Here is a 15,706-nt window from a genome sequence, read left to right as displayed (position 1 = left end):
CAAGTGTGCATGGAAAGTTACTCATGCATGTGTGCACGGAAAGTTACTCGTGCTTGTATTAAACACGGAAAGTTACACGTGCATATGTGCACAGAAAGGATAAATACACTCGCGATTATGCGAGGATTAATTTTACACGTGCTTCTATTAAGCACGGGAAGTTACACGTGCATATGTGCACAGAAAGGATAAATATACTCGCAATTCTGCAAGAAATTTTCCTCACAGCCGTGGCGGCGAGGCGAGCGGGGTCTCCATCCCGGGGCTCTCGGTGGCACCATCTCGCTCGTGCTCCGAGAGACCGGCGACAATGGGCGCAGTCTCGACGAGAGTCCTGTTTTTATAGGCTGATCAGACCTGACTGTGGCCATTCCAGAAGCTTCTCTGCACCCCCACACCGGCTGTGGGTGCCCCTGAGCCTCCAAACATCCCCACACTGGCTGCAGGCGCCCCGCGGCTCCTGGCGCCTCGGCGCTGCCTTCTCCTAACGGCCCTGCCAGGGGGCTCTGGGGCCAAACAAAAGGAGCTGTCAGCCTCAAACAGAGAGAGGGAGATGTGCCTGCTCCTTCCATACTGAAGGAGGCGGGGGAGAGAGGGGGGTGTGCATTCTGCCACACTGCTCCGGGGGGATTGCGCTGGATGAGCTTTCCGGGGCTCTCCAGCCCCTGACACTCTGGGATCCTGTGACACATTTCCATTTTCAGTTCCTCCTCTGTTTGCTCTGGTTTGTAGCTGTTAGGTCCATTATTGCTGCGTCGAGTGGCACCATGTGCTTCTGTTGCCCATTTGCAGGTGCAGTGGCCCCGTGTGCTCTCTCAGGTCCAGTGACCCCATGTGCTCCCTGTTGCCCATTTGCAGGTGCAGTGACCCCATGCAGTGACCCCGAGTGCTCTCTCAGGTGCAGTGACCCCGTGTGCTCCCTGTTGCCCATTTGCAGGTGCAGTGACCCCGTGCAGTGACCCTGTGTGCTCTCTCAGGTCCAGTGACCCCATGTGCTCCCTGTTGCCCATTTGCAGGTGCAGTGACCCCGTGCAGTGACCCCGTGTGCTCCCTGTTGCCCATTTGCAGGTGCAGTGACCCCGTGCAGTGACCCTGTGTGCTCTCTCAGGTCCAGTGACCCCATGTGCTCCCTGTTGCCCATTTGCAGGTGCAGTGACCCCGTGCAGTGACCCCATGTGCTCCCTGTTGCCCATTTGCAGGTGCAGTGACCCCGAGTGCTCTCTCAGGTGCAGTGACCCCGAGTGCTCTCTCAGGTGCAGTGACCCCGTGTGCTCCCTGTTGCCCATTTGCAGGTGCAGTGACCCCATGCAGTGACCCCGTGTGCTGTCTCAGGTGCAGTGACCCTGTGCAGTGACCCCGTGTGCTGTCTCAGGTGCAGTGACCCTGTGCAGTGACCCCGTGTGCTGTCTCAGGTGCAGTGACCCTGTGCAGTGACCCCGTGTGCTGTCTCAGGTGCAGTGACCCCGTGTGCTCTCTCTCGCCCACCCGCAGGTCTGCGCGCAGCCCGGACGCCGCAGCGGACGAGCACGCCCTGATCTCCGCGCACGTCGCCCGGCTCCAGCGCGGCACCCGGGGGGCGCGGGGACGGCCCAGCCCCAGGTACTCGCAGGGAAGCGGCTCCGGCATCCTCTGCGGTCTCCTGAGAACGCACCAACCCGTCTGCGCGCACCATCGGGGAGGAAGGGATGGGTTTGTGTGCGTCCCCCCGATGGCACTCGCTGCGCTGCAGAATCCCATACAGGAACTGGTTAACGTCACTTAGAGAACTTTTCTCACCTTCAAATCTCATCTCTCACCAGCAGGAAACTAATTTCCACCTTCAGGCTTTCCACAGCCAGCTCTTGGCCACCGGTTCCTGCGCCCAGTGCCGCTGACTGCTCTTCTTTCTCCTCCTTCTCTTATTCTTTCTCCTAATTCTTCTTCCTCCCTATTCTCTCCCCCAGACGCAGCCTCGGACTGATGTCCCCTCCTGTCACCGTCTTTGTCACTCGGACTAAACAGCCAAACTCTTTCAGTCCCCTCAGCACGACCCGCTCCATACGGCTCTGTCTGTCTGTGCCTTTCCAAAGACGCCAGTGCTTTGAAGAATTCACGTCTTTGATGTCAGCCGCAGTATTTGTGCGCACTGTTATTTCCTGTCTGTGGGCAGGGGGTTTTGCCCCAGGGCAGCTCTCCCACCAGGCCGGGCCGCAGCCGTGAGGTTTTCCATGTTCTGCTTTGGCCCTCATTGAGTTCTGCATTGCAGGGCAGGGCTGGAAACCCATAGTGATGTCCACAGACAAGAAAACCAAGAGATTTCAGACTCACCTTCACTCAGTTACTGTAACCATAGGGCTCTGAGGTACAAAGGAGTGCAGCTTGAGGAGCGTACGACAACTTGAGATACAGGGTGTCCAACCAAAAAATCCATCCATGCTACATACGGTGTGCAGCAAACAGAGCTCAGTGCACTTCATTCATCTTACAATAACATGTTTTTCTTCTTTTGCCCACTGTATTCTTGTGGTAACAAGTCCAATGGGTTAAGTGCTTTTCAGCAAACAGTAGAAAACGCCCATTGGGAGGCTGAGGCAGAGCAGGGAGCGCAGGGCGCAGCAGGTCGCACCGGGTCCAGCTGGGCGGCTCGTGGAGCTGAGGAGCTGAGCTGCATTACTTGGACGGGTGTTTGTTACGTGTTTTTACGCTCAGCGTTCATAACTGACGTTCCCCATCGTTCAGCAAGCCTGTTTTTCCCCAGTCCACATGAAGCCTGAATTTCAGCTCCTGTTTCCACGAGTGCCGCTGCGGTTGTGCGTTACGCGCTGCGCGCAGGAGGCGGCTGGCCCCGGGTTTGTGTGCTTTGCCGTTGCTGCTGCAGGTGGACGGATGGCGCTCGCTGCTCGGCGGGTTTGGTTTGGTGTCCTTTGGTCTCCTGGAGCGGCAGCTGTCTGCAGCACTCCCGCTTTTGAAGGAGAACCACGGGGAGATGTCGGTTTTGTTAAGGACGCTGTCCCAGGATCCGCAGCCTGGCCACCCTGGGTGCCCTTCAGGCCAGTGCCGGAGGGACGAGCCATGTCCGGCTTTGCCACATCCCGGCACCGAGGATTCCGGAGCGGTTTTGGAAGGAGCCAAAGGTCTCAAACCTCCCCTGGTGTGGCCCCATCTCCTCTCAGCCCTCATCGCCCATCCCTGGCCAACGCTTGGCTTGTCCGAGCTCGGTTCTGTGTCAGTATTTGCCGTCAGGGCACTGGTGTCTCTGGCTTTGCTGGGCACGGTTTCACAGAGCCCAGCCCAGGCGCTGGTTTTTCCCTGTCCCGTCCATCCTGCCCGTGTCCCGCTCTCGCCCACGTGTGATCCCCACCTTTCACAGCCGCTTGCTGAGCTGGCTCAGGGAGAGAATGAGTTACGGTTTTGTCAGGCCAGGCCTAAGCTGATTCCCGTCCCTTCGCTGGCTCATCCCGTCGCCCTGACGTCCCTCGTTCGGGGCAGATCGCGGTGGCTGCAGAATTGATATTTCCTGCGTGTGTTTGTCGCGTTGTCTCAAACGTTTCCACTGACACCTCAAAACCAGCATTGCTTCCCCTCCCAGTCTCCCCTGGGACTGCTCGTGCTCCGTGCTCCCATCGCTTCCATTCTGTCTCCGTGTTTCTGCGGCAGAGCCAGACTGGCCCGAGGGTGGTGCTGCCTCCTGCACATCACAGAATCACCCACTCACTGATGGGTTGGTAGGAGGAACCGTTAAATCTCCCCCAGTTCCCCTGCCATGACAGGGACATCTTCACCAGCTCAGGTTGCTCAGACCCCATCCAGCCTGGCCTGGGATGTCTCAGGGATGGTTCAGCCACCCCCTCTCTGGGTTCCTGGCTCTCCCCACCCTTTGAGAGCTGCCCCCGGGCTCAGACCGTCCCACTGCGTTACCCACGTTCCAGCTAAAGCGGCATCTCCGGGGAGGGAGAGCTCGGGGTCTGCCTCACCAGGGCTGCACAAGGAGCCCAGTGTCGCTAAAACAGACCAGGCATGCGGTTTGTGAGACACGGCCATCTAAAACTGCCTTGCAAAATTCTGACCCCTTGCTCACAAACCCCCTCCCTTCTGAGCTCTGGGCTTAAGCCGGGCTTATTGCCCCCCTTCTCAGCTCTCCCATATCCCAGAGCCACGGTGCTTGGGACCAGTGCAGCGCTGAGGCTGCTTCAGCCAGGGAAATTCCCCATTTGCTGCTCCAGCCCCTGCCCGGAGAGGCTGCTAGGGCAGAAACCCTTCACAACGTCTCCACGGAAGCTGAAGCTACAAGGAAGTGAGTTTCCCGTGTCGAAGGGAAGTAAGGGATCCCGTGGTGATGTGTAGATGCTTCGATGTCCCCGCTGTCCGTGTGGCAGAGCTGTGGTTGTGGCTTGGACGCGTCCCCTGCCTCCCCGCGTTCACACTGCGCTTCGTAGCGAAGGAGCAGGAGGGTCAGGAGATGTGCGGGTTCCTTCCCCACGGACAGCGCTGCTGAAAGCACCCGCAAAATGATCATTTGTTTTTACATGACAGGTCTTCTTCAAGAAGGTAAGACACTGTCAGTCACTATTTTGTAATTCATTTAAATAAGAAGGGACAGTAGTCCAGGAGTGGGGAGGAATGGGAAGATACCAGGCTGCGGGAGGTGGAGGGGATGGAATGATCTGCGTTCCTGGGAAAGCAGAAGAAGCTTGAACAGACAAAAGTGCAGACAAAAGTGGAACAAAACCAATATCAGATTCAGGAAGTGGGGGGGAAAGAGCGTTCTCCTTAAAAAAACACGAAAAACCAAAAAGAGTTAGCGTGAAGGTGCGGGAGAGGTTCACCCAGCCCAGTGCAGAGCTCAGGTTCCTTCTCTCCCGTCTGTTTCCCGCTGGTTTCTCCGCTGCTTCGCCTCCTCCCTTGCGCTGCGGAGTTGAACATCTCCCGGTTCTTACCCAGCAGACTGATAACAATAGCTCAATTTATCCCCATCACAGCCCCACCTGTGCAAACTACAGTTGTACCTGTGCTAAGTCCAGCCCAGTGTTCCTGTGCCGTCTCAGGCACATCGTGTGGCACACTCAGTCTTCAAAGAGATCGAGGTTCCCATTTGGTGTTACAAAAAAGGGATTAGATCTGTGGTTTTCAATGAACATACCGTGCACAATGTGGATTTGGTTCTTTACATAGGGTAAACACGGTTCTTTGAATAAGGTGAACAGAAACCTGTGACGTTTAAACAATGGAAGCAAATCTGTGAAATGAAGCTCAGAGACAACCTGGTTGTTGTCGGCGGGTGAGGGTTTGGTTGATAAACCCCATTGAAAGGGGCTGTGAGCAGAACCCCCGTGCAGCGGGAGGACGAGGAGCAGCGCTGAGCAGCGGGCTTGGACGTGGGTTTAAGTGCCGCTCTTTCCTTTGGCTTCTCCCTGCAGGCTCCTTGTGCCGGGGTCACTCTGCCCCAAACCGAGCTGGTCTCAGCCTAACCTTGGCTGGTTTCACTTAGCACCAGCTGCACATGAGCGTTCTCCCTAAGTGTTTATAGTTGAAAAGGCATTTATTTGTGAACGCGGCAAGTGATGCAGCACCCCGGGCACTCAGCCTGGGTTCCTGTGAGCAGTTGACGTGCACAGGGGGACGATGCTGCTGTGAAGCCGAGCAGGACACAGGTGCCGTTTCACCTCCCGCTCTGGGGGATCTGCCACCTCTGCCGTTGCTGCTTCGCTTTTCCTTCCTCAGCGTTCCGCGGCCCTCCTGTCCGTCCATGGTGCTGCTGTTGCTGCTGACCGCGGGTGTTTCCAGTCCATCCACGGTGCTGCTGTTGCTGCTGACCGCGGGTGTTTCCAGTCCATCCACGGTGCTGCTGTTGCTGCTGACCGCGGGTGTTTCCAGTCCATCCACGGTGCTGCCGGTGACTGCGGGTGTTTCCAGTCCATCCACGGTGTTGCTGCTGACCGCGGGTGTTTCCAGTCCATCCATGGTGCTGCCGGTGACTGCGGGTGTTTCCAGTCCATCCGTGGTGCTGCTGCTGACCGCGGGTGTTTCCAGTCCATCCATGGTGCTGTCGCTGACCGCGGGTGTTTCCAGTCCATCCGCGGTGCTGTCGCTGACCGCGGGTGTTTCCAGTCCATCCGCGGTGCTGTCACTGACCGCGGGTGTTTCCAGTCCATCCGCGGTGCTGCTGCTGACCGCGGGTGTTTCCAGTCCGTCCGCAGTGCCATCGCTGCTGCTGACTGTGGGTGTTTCCAGCCCATCCACGGTGTTGCTGCTGACCGCGGGTGTTTCCAGTCCATCCGCGGTGCTGTCGCTGTCACTGACCGCGGGTGTTTCCAGTCCATCCGCGGTGCTGTCGCTGTCACTGACCGTGGGTGTTTCCAGTCCATCCGTGGTGCTGTCGCTGTCACTGACCGCGGGTGTTTCCGATGCCTTCGGCCCCACGGCCCCGCTGGGTTGGGTGTGTTCGGTGGGTGTTGCCGGGCTGACCACAGCCGCGGTGTGCGGTGGTGTCCGGTGGCGGGCGGTTCGCTCAGGTCAGCGCAGCTCCCCTGCTCTTCCTCCTGCAAACCTCCTCACTCGGACACTCGTCCTCCATCTCCTGGGGCCTTTTCTCCTTCACCACTCAACATATTCACCCTCTTGAACTTACCCTGAGTCAACCAAAAACATTTGCAGGAAAGCTCCTTAGAAACAAAGTAAATTTACCCTAATGATGTTTATGCGTGAATTACTGAAAGCAAATTATTTTAATGATTTAAAACCAGAGTTTGGGAATCGTGGAGGAAATGCTACCGGGCAGAAAGTCTGGAGAGCAGAGGAGCGAAGCCGGGGATGATGATCTCGATCATTTCAGTTCTGTTTCGCATCCCGCTCTCTTTACGAGGCTCTAGACCGTTCCCAGCCTGACTCGTTTCGCGTCCCGGTGTGTTTGGCAGACGGGTGTTCCCGGTGGCCGTGGGACGGGTGTGTGTGGCGGGCGCTGACGGGTGTCTCGGTTTCTCCGCAGCGTCCTGGACAGCCCGGGCCGGCTGGACGAGGAGCACCGGCTGATCGCCCGCTACGCCGCGCGCCTGGCCGCCGAGGCGGGGAACGCCGTAAGTCACCTCCTCCGCGTTCATGGGGCACCGATAGCCGCCCGAAACCTGGGGTTTGTTCACCCAGCTGATGAGAAAGCAGCACGCTCGCCTCGTTTGCGGTAGAAACACATCCTTGTCGGGCGGCGGGAGAGGGGAAACGAGCACAAATTGGTAGAAATGAGGTCAGAGGAGATGGGAGAATAAGCAGATTAGTCCTGCTTAGTCTAGGGAAGAGAGAAACAAGTAGATGTCTGAGGAAAGCAAATCATGGAGCAAACGTTACGGAATGTATTTAGTCCAGAGGGAATGAGTGTGATAGAAAGGAAGGTGTTCTTTGTGTTTGGGAAGGTGTTCGTTGTGTTTGGGAAGGGGTTCTGTTTGGGAAGGGGTTGTGTTTGGGAAGAGGTTCTTTGTGTTTGGAAGATGTTCTTTGTGTTTGGGAAGGTGTTCGTTGTGTTTGGGAAGGTGTAGTGTTTGGAAGGTGTAGTGTTTGGGAAGGTGTTCTTTGTGTTTGGGAAGGTGTTGTGTTTGGAAGGTGTAGTGTTTGGGAAGGTGTTCTTTGTGTTTGGGAAGGTGTTCTTTGTGTTTGGGAAGGTGTTGTGTTTGGAAGGTGTAGTGTTTGGAAGGTGTTTTTTGTGTTTGGGAAGGTGTTCTTTGTGTTTGGGAAGGGGTTGTGTTTGGGAAGGTGTTCTTTGTGTTTGGGAAGGGGTTGTGTTTGGGAAGGTGTTCTTTGTGTTTGGGAAGGTGTTGTGTTTGGAAGGTGTAGTGTTTGGGAAGGTGTTCTTTGTGTTTGCAGTCTCTTACCATTGAAGAAACCAAAAGAAACACCCAACCAATTCTTAATTGTTACAAAACGAAGGCTGCTTTAACAGGAACCTGCAATAGGGGATCGTGGCGGTTCAGAATTCACTGGGATGGGGTGGAACGATTGCAGCAGAGCGCTGTGCAGGGCCGGCCCTGGATCTCCATCCGCCGTGCCTGCTGGTTACGGCTCTTCCACCGGGACGCTGCCGAGAAGCAGCGTAACAGATCTGCTCTGTCTGTCTGTCTGTCTGTCTCCTCCAGCCAAAACGATCCGCTGGTTCTCTGACGCTGCAAGGCAGGCTGGTGCCTCCCTCCGTTCCTTCCGCGTGTGCTCAGCCGATGATCCCGCTTTGTCATATGAGCATTTCCCTTTTGTAAAACTTCACTAAAGAAGAATTACGCTTTTTAAAGGTGTTCATGTGTCAGCTCCCGTGTTCTCTATCACAGGGCATTGCTGAAGCCATTCAGTTCGCTGTGACTGTGGCCACGTTGAGATATTGAAGCACTACAGTCCAAACGTTCAGGTTTAGCTCGACAAGCAGGGCATTTCTGTGTCATCTTCATACAAAATTACAGTTGTTGAGATAAGTGCTGGATTGTTCTCTCTGGAAGTTCTTCCTGATGACTTCTTCTGGTAGTAACGAAGAAGCGTTACAAAACCTAGAGAGTCACAATATCGGTCCTGAAAGAACCCGATTGTTTAAAAATCCGTAAATCACCTCAACCTGTTTGCAGGCACTTTGTGGTTCTGAAAGCCGTCGAAGATGAAGCATCTTATTTGGAGGTGAAGAAAGCGGCGTTTAGAGTTGCCTGAGACTTTGCAGAGACCCTTCCCTGCTGCCCCTTACGAAATCCCTTCCACACACCGTCACCCCGGTACTTCACTATTGCTCATCCTGGGCGCAAGGTGACCGCAAACTCTTAAGAGAAGGGCTGGTTACGTGTACTCTAGGTGAACGTATGTCTATACTGCCGTATATATTAATATAAAGCAACCCTAGGCCCTGTCTTAGCAACACAGCCTTTCTGGACTTAAAGGGGGCCCATAAGAAAGACGGGGATGGAGTTTTGAGCAGGGCCTGTAGTGACAGGACAAGGGGTGATGGTTTAAACTAAAGGAGGGAGATTCAGGCCGGACATGATGCAGAAATTGTTTGTGCTGAGGGTGGTGAGAGCCTGGCCCAGGTTCCCAGAGAGGTGGTGGCTGAACCATCCCTGGAGACATCCCAGGCCAGGCTGGACGGGGCTCTGAGCACCCTGAGCTGCTGAAGATGTCCCTGTCATGGCAGGGGGCTGGGGGGCTGGGGAGGTCCCTCCAACCCAAACCACCTGTGACTCTACAGATGTCCTACACAGCAGCTCCCTTCTCCAGTCCAATTCCTCTCCCACCTGCTCTCCCCCGGCTCTTGTGTCTGGCTCACACACCACCCGACCTGTGCTCGTACAAAGGAACCTGCCCAGGCCTGTCTGCAGGAACCCAGGAACGTGCTGAGAGCAGAAAACAGCGAGAAAAAGAGCTTTGGGAGAGCAGATGGGAGAGGAGAAGGAGAACAGCCCCGCGTGGGCAGCGGGGGCCCACGGGGACCATCCTTGGCAGGATGTGCTGACCTGAGCAGCCTCGCTGCAAGGAAGAGCACGAGCACCTAATAAATACGAGATAATAGTCAATTATGGATGACTGGGTAATTAGGTTGAGTTATGTGGATGAGTTACGATAATTAGGTTCTTGCCCACGTTGCTACTTTTTGAGCACTGTGTGGTTGCTCTGCTTCCCTCAACATCAAGCGCTGCTAAAAGCCTCTCATCATCTCAGCCCATTAGAGCGGCCGTACCTGCAACCTAAATAATATTGGTTAAACTCCCTTGATGTTCCTTTTCTTTTAGGCATTAGGCTTTGTTTTTTTAATAACGAAAGAACAAGTAAACCAGATTCGCTTTGCAAGGTACCTCTGCAGCGTGTTTCATGGGTCCTGTCTTCTCCTGGTTACACCGGTTATATGAACAATTGTTGCCTGTTTCCTCTTTGCTGATCACAAAGCCGAGGGTGGTGCCACGGTGCTGGTCCCGTGGCTCCATGGACTCCATGCACCCGGCACCTGATGCCCATTAAGTGCAAGTTTTACCGTTCTTTGGCAGTTTGCTCCAAATCCGGGGGATGGAGGAGTGAGCCGCTTGCAAAACTGGCTTCTTGTGCCTTGATTGAACTGTTGTTAAATCCTCTGCTGCCCTGTTTCCCCGAAAATAAAACAGGGTCTTATATTAATTTTTGCTACAAACCTTATTACTCTTTTACATATATAGCTGCCTGGACACGATTTAAATTCCCTTTTTCATGAACTGTAACTAGGGCTTATTTTTGGAGTAGGGCTTATATTTCGAGCATCCTGAAAAATCACGCTAGGGCTTATTTTTGGGGTAGGTCTTATTTTTGGGGAAACAGGGTATCACTCAAAAAAATACATACTGCAGGTAGGTGTGAATGCTCCTGATTACAAACAGCAACCTGAGGTGAGGTTCCAGAAATGGGTCTCTCTCACTTTTAGTGGCCTGGTCATAGGAAAACTCAGGAACAGCGCTAGTTCTACTGCTCCTGTGTGATATTAAGGATTTTAAGCAGATTTTATGATCATGGGGCAGGCGGGTGCTTGGACCGTGCTGGTCTGAACCGCTGGACACTCCGCTGGGCTTTTCAGCTTCAACAATTTAACTTGTAAAGTATTAGTCCTCAGCTCAAGAAGCTTCACCTTTGGTCTGGCTGCTGTTGGGTCTGAAACAAGAGGCTTATGGTACAATTCGCTGTGTCGAAAAGTCCTTTTCCTTTTCCAGCTCTCCTGTGCTTCAAAACCCTCTCACCCTGAATAAACTCTAATGCTTTCTGCAGGGATCTGTGACGTTTGGGGTTTGGTTGTGCTGTGTTATTTCAGAAAACTGGGAACTGCATCCGGTAGGGCCAAGCAAAGATCGTATGGGACTGTTGTGCTCCTTGGGTGCCGCGTCCCTACGGAGAGGAGAGCACAGAGGACACAATGCTGTGAATTCTGTTCGTGTTCTCATGCACGTGTGAAGATGTGGTCGGGGGTTTGCAGTGATGTTGAGGGCTGATGTAGTCGGTTGGGGATGAATCCTGCGAGACAAGTGGTTCGTACCCATCCGGTGAGGTGGAGCACGCACCGAGAGCGCTGGCTGGGAAATGGACGGTTTGGGTTGGTTGGTTTGTTTAATCACAGAGGCTTTGAGAGGCACCCGCCGCAGCGAGGACCCGCACCTCTCGTCGAAGTGAACAGCAGCGCGCAAACGCTCCGATGGGTTCTGTCTCCTGGATTTACGAGAACAGCGTTTGCCGTGGCGGTCCTGTGCCGTACACACAGGCAGTGACCGCGCGTTTGGTGACAAAGCTGGGCAGACACCAGGCAGATTGCTCAGAGCAGCTCGGTCTCTGCAGAAATGTGCTCAGTCCTACCAGCCTCCAACACGAAGCCCAGCATGGCGTCTGTGCATTGGAATGACGCCTCGTACTTTATCGTTATCTCCTAATAGTCGCATTTAGAAGATGCATTTGAAACACTCGCATCCATAAGAAGTAACACAATACTCATATGAATTTAATTTGAAAGCTTTAGATCAGGAGCAGGTCTCACACCGTGTCCACCGGCTTCTCGGTCATTCTCCACAATCCTTTTACCCTGAGTAATATTTCCCCTCACCCGTGAAATCTGATATTTTTGTAGGAGTAAAGGGCAGCTGGGATCTCTGCAGAGGATGCGCCATGGAACTCCATGGAACAGAGCATCTGGGCTTGAGAAACATCGCGACGGGGCTTCCCAGATCCGGTGTCCCATGGAAAACCCTTCACAGGACGTTGTGGTGTTGTACCGGCCACACCACGGCACTCGATTGTCACAGAGAGAGTCCTCACAGCTCACGGTAAAGGAACCTGGGGGATTGTCAATTAATGATCAATCAAGACAAGACTAATGCGACTGATCCTGTGAGCAGAGGAACCGATACGACATTTTGGGTTGCTCAGATGACTTCCCACCCGCGTGAAGGAGGCGCCCGCACACCGGGTGCTTGGAACCAGCTCTGGTTTGGGGGCAGAAGGGCAGATTTTGGACAAGTACCGCCCGGTTGTGCTGCGTGAGACAGCCAGGCTATGGGAGCGGGAGAACAGCTGGAGATGAACACGGTGCTTGAGCTACCGGAAAAGCCACCCAGAAATACAACATCAACATGAAGACTTCTTCCCACCAACGAAGGAACTGAGAAAGAAAACCCTGAGCTCTTGGTTAATGGTAGTTTTTTGTTACTAAGGATGTGTTGGTCAGTTATTCCATTCATTTCTATGACATGATGTGGTTTTTGTCGTGTGTCTTTGGAGGTTTATAAAGCAATAGGAATGGAGATTGGTAACAAGAATGAGAAAAGAAGAGAAAAAAGGAAGAGCGATAGAGAAAAGCTGATCAAAGAGCTCGAGCGGTGGTCGGAGCAGCAAGGAGGAGTCGGGTCTGGGGGCTTTAAAGGGTGAGGGAAATGTGACCTGAATGGAAACGGGAGAGATGGGCAGTGATTGATCCAAATCACCTGGGACTTAGTCCACAAGCCTGAGAATGAGAGAGATCTCGGGTATCTTAGATTTAATAGAAATAGGAATTACAGGACATTTTGAGGGTATTTTAGAGGAAAAATCAGGGTTTTTTTAACATGGGAAAAGGGGGATGATGATGATGGTTTTGATAATGATGGTGATGATGGAGGAGAATGTTCTGTTGGCCATAGCACAGGAACCAGTGCTCAGGGAAGGTTCCAGCTGTGGGTGGACCAGAAGACGATGTTGGAACCAGAAGACGATGTTGGAACCAGACGACGATGTTGGAACCAGACGACGATGTGTTTCCAAACCAGATCTAAGCAGAGAGAAAGCTCCCCAACTTGTTATCTGAATAGGGTGCAACCTATCGCTTCAAGCCATTTCTCCAGTTTATCAAATAATTTTATATTTTGGTGTATTTTCTATATTTTCTCTTGTCCTATGGAGCAGTAGGAGCTCGGCACTGCGTGCTCTGCAGGTGTAAGAAGCAAATACTTGATTCCATGATATTAATGAAAATATGGAGTGGTCCTAAATCTAAAAGAAAGGCTGTAAAACCCCCAGGAGGATGTGGGAGGCGTTGCTGAGGTGACGGGGTATTGTGTCCTCACTTCTGCAGAACTGCATTGGGCCGTTTCCCAGCCTGCCCTCCGGGTATTTACAGGGTTCATCTTGTGTTTGTCCCCAGGCGCTGTGGTTGAGCTGGGCTATGGTGGTTGGTTCTGTCCTACACCGGTCCCGGTGTCAGCTGTGGGGCAGCTCCCTTACCGAGCTTGGTGCGTTCGGACACGAGCACAAAGGCCCCGAGACGCGTCAGGTTTGGTTGAGCACCAAGACCTAAGGGCTCCGGTTGTTTTCCTTGCGCCCCGACCACTCGAATATCCACGTTGTCTTCAGTCTGCTTATTCTAATCTGAGGTTTCACCCCAAGGCTGTGCGTTGCGTGTCCTGGACACTCCATGGTTTTTGATATTAGGCCACCAGGATAGTTGTCACACAACGGCTGGGGTTGGAAGGGACCTCTGGAGATACCCGGTCCAGCCCAGTGTTGAGTTGCACTGGACCTGCAGAGCAGCGCCTTGGGGTGCACGTGGAGAAGCGCACCGAGCCAGCACAGGACGCTGTGATTCCTCCCTCTCACCTCTTGGATGGGATGTCTGGTGTCGTCACCGCCCAGCCCAGCTGCCAACCGCTTCTCCCGAAAGCTGCAGGTTCTCGTTGAACGGCCAGGTCCTTGTGGTAGTGCTGGAAAGTGTCATGCAGTGGTCACATAGATCGGGACTCCCTGGGAAAAAGCAGCTATTCAGCAATCTCACCTCAGCTGATTCTTTGGAGGGCTTGGGAAGGTTTATATTTTCCAGAGGCGGTGACCATGCTTAAAAGCAATGTCTGTGAAAACCCCGTTCATAAGGTGCAAGTTATTCCGAGTTGGCAGGTGGGAAGGTCGGTGTTGCACTAGGACACGTTGTGGTGAAGGTAGCAGCGCATCTCTCCCCAGGGAGGAACAGATGGGCGCGCTCTGATGGTTTCTGGAGGTCTTTGACAGAAAGGCGGTTGAAGTTCTTGGGGCGGAGGGTGAGGACGGTGACCAGGTCCCCATTTCCGCAGCCGTCCACCCCGAGATGAGGCCGAGCCAGCTGTGAAACCACATCTGGCTCATCCCGCAGCGCAGGGAGCTGTTTGCGCAGGTTTCCATAGCTGTAAGTGCCGCTCCGTGGCGTTAGGAGATCCGGGGCTGCGTCCCAACCGCGGTGTTTGCGCCAACAGGTGATGAACGTTGTGTCTGATTGTCTCTGTTCCTCCTCCACCAGCCTCGCCCGCCAGCAGACCTGGGCTTCAGCTTCGATGCCAACAAACAGCAGAGGCAGCTGATAGCAGAGCTGGAAAACAAAAACAGGTAAGAACGGCTTTGATCAGGATTGTTTGGGGAAAAACATTTGCGGGGAGAAAAGCCTCCAGTCTTGTTTTTAGCCTTTTGTATCGCAGTAGGCGGGTTGTTTCCTAGATCTCTCGGTGCGAGGTGTGGCGGCTCGCTAAGCGATCGGCTCCGGCGGGTGCAGCTCCCGTGCCCTCGTTCCCTAGGGGGCAGGTTGATCTTCTTCGCTGATCTTCTTCAAATCATCTTCCCCGGTGCTGAGCCGCCTGGCTCGTGCGCTGCCATCCGCAAGCCCAGGTCCTCGCAGCACGATGAGCGGTTCGGGGGAGCCGGGGAGTGAACCGGCTGCTGCGGTGGAGCGAGCGGGCGGGAAGGCCGGGCTGGGAAACAGCTCGAGAAGAATGAGCCTCTTTGTTCCTTTTGCTGGAAGACAAATCTGAAGAAACTGGGAGGCCTGGGAGAAATAGATGGGCTGTAGGAGAAGGTTTCTGTCTTCTAGGTGTGACCTGATGGTGTGCGCTGGCAGCCCAGAACCCACCCGTGTCCTGGGCTGCGTCCCCAGCCCCGTGAGCAGCAGGGTTGGGGGATCCTGCCCCTCTGCTCCTGTAGCGACAGGACAAGGGGTGATGGTTTTAAACTAAAACGGGAGATTCAGGCCGGACATGATGCAGAAATTGTTTGTGCTGAGGGTGGTGAGAGCCTGGCCCAGGTTGGGCAGAGAGGTGGTGGCTGAACCATCCCTGGAGACATCCCAGGCCAGGCTGGACGGGGCTCTGAGCAACCTGAGCTGGTGAAGATGTCCCTGTCATGGCAGGGGGCTGGGGGAGCTTTAATGTTCCCTCCCCACCAAAACCACCTGGTGAGTCAATGATTCCTCTTGCTCCAGAGGGACCATCAAGAGGTCGCTCTGTTTTTATCCCAGTATTGCATCTGCACTCAGCTGCTGCTTCCGCAGCCGCGGTTCGGGTTCGCGTTTCTGTGGCGGAGATCCCGGAGGGAGCTGCTCTGCAGATTGGGCCGTGGAGCGGCTGCAGACCCCGTGTGCTGTGCGGACGGGCAGCCCCTGGGTGACACTGCGGTGCCCGGTGACGCGGTGGCCCTGTCCCCGCGCTCGTGGCACCCGGTGCCCCGGCTCAACCGCCGGTGTGGCAGAGCTCCCTGTGTACAGACGCTTCCCGGGGTTAGTTCGGAGGGGAACCGGCTCTGGAGAGCAGGGGACAGCCCAGTCCTTGCAGCGTGGATCCAGCGTGGCTTCAATGCGCTACCAAGACGCTTTGTGGGTATTGGGAGTCATTCAACAAGATCACAGATAAGGGAGATCTGAATCAGCGCGAGCAGGAAACCTTGCAAGGGAGCAGCTCAGCGGTTTTAGGGAAGAGCAGGAGGGGGCGAATTAGAGATTATA

The 15,706-nt window shown here is 54.5% G+C and overlaps 1 protein-coding gene across 22 annotated transcripts in view; it reads left to right on the top strand.

Annotated features, from left to right (window-relative positions):
• DTNB (dystrobrevin beta) overlaps nucleotides 1-15,706 on the top strand; it is a 190,323-nt gene that overhangs the window by 95,090 nt on the left and 79,527 nt on the right. For 17 of the 22 annotated variants that reach the window (XR_011738581.1, XR_011738580.1, XR_011738578.1 and 14 more), the window contains 3 exons: nucleotides 1,492-1,599; nucleotides 6,965-7,052; nucleotides 14,237-14,322. Coding sequence is in view for 14 of the 22 variants with exons in the window: in XM_065833706.2 (XP_065689778.2) it covers nucleotides 1,492-1,599; nucleotides 6,965-7,052; nucleotides 14,237-14,322 (282 nt within the window). In the remaining 8 variants the exon portion in view is untranslated. The remainder of the gene's footprint in view (nucleotides 1-1,491; nucleotides 1,600-6,964; nucleotides 7,053-14,236; nucleotides 14,323-15,706) is intronic. The other 5 variants (XM_071807234.1, XM_071807229.1, XM_065833708.2 and 2 more) reach the window with 2 other exon arrangements.

Source organism: Patagioenas fasciata, chromosome 3, assembly GCF_037038585.1.
Source record: "Patagioenas fasciata isolate bPatFas1 chromosome 3, bPatFas1.hap1, whole genome shotgun sequence".
NCBI classification, from domain to species: domain Eukaryota; kingdom Metazoa; phylum Chordata; class Aves; order Columbiformes; family Columbidae; genus Patagioenas; species Patagioenas fasciata.
Note: the sequence above shows the minus strand (reverse complement) of the source record. Positions and strands in the feature narration are given on the sequence as shown.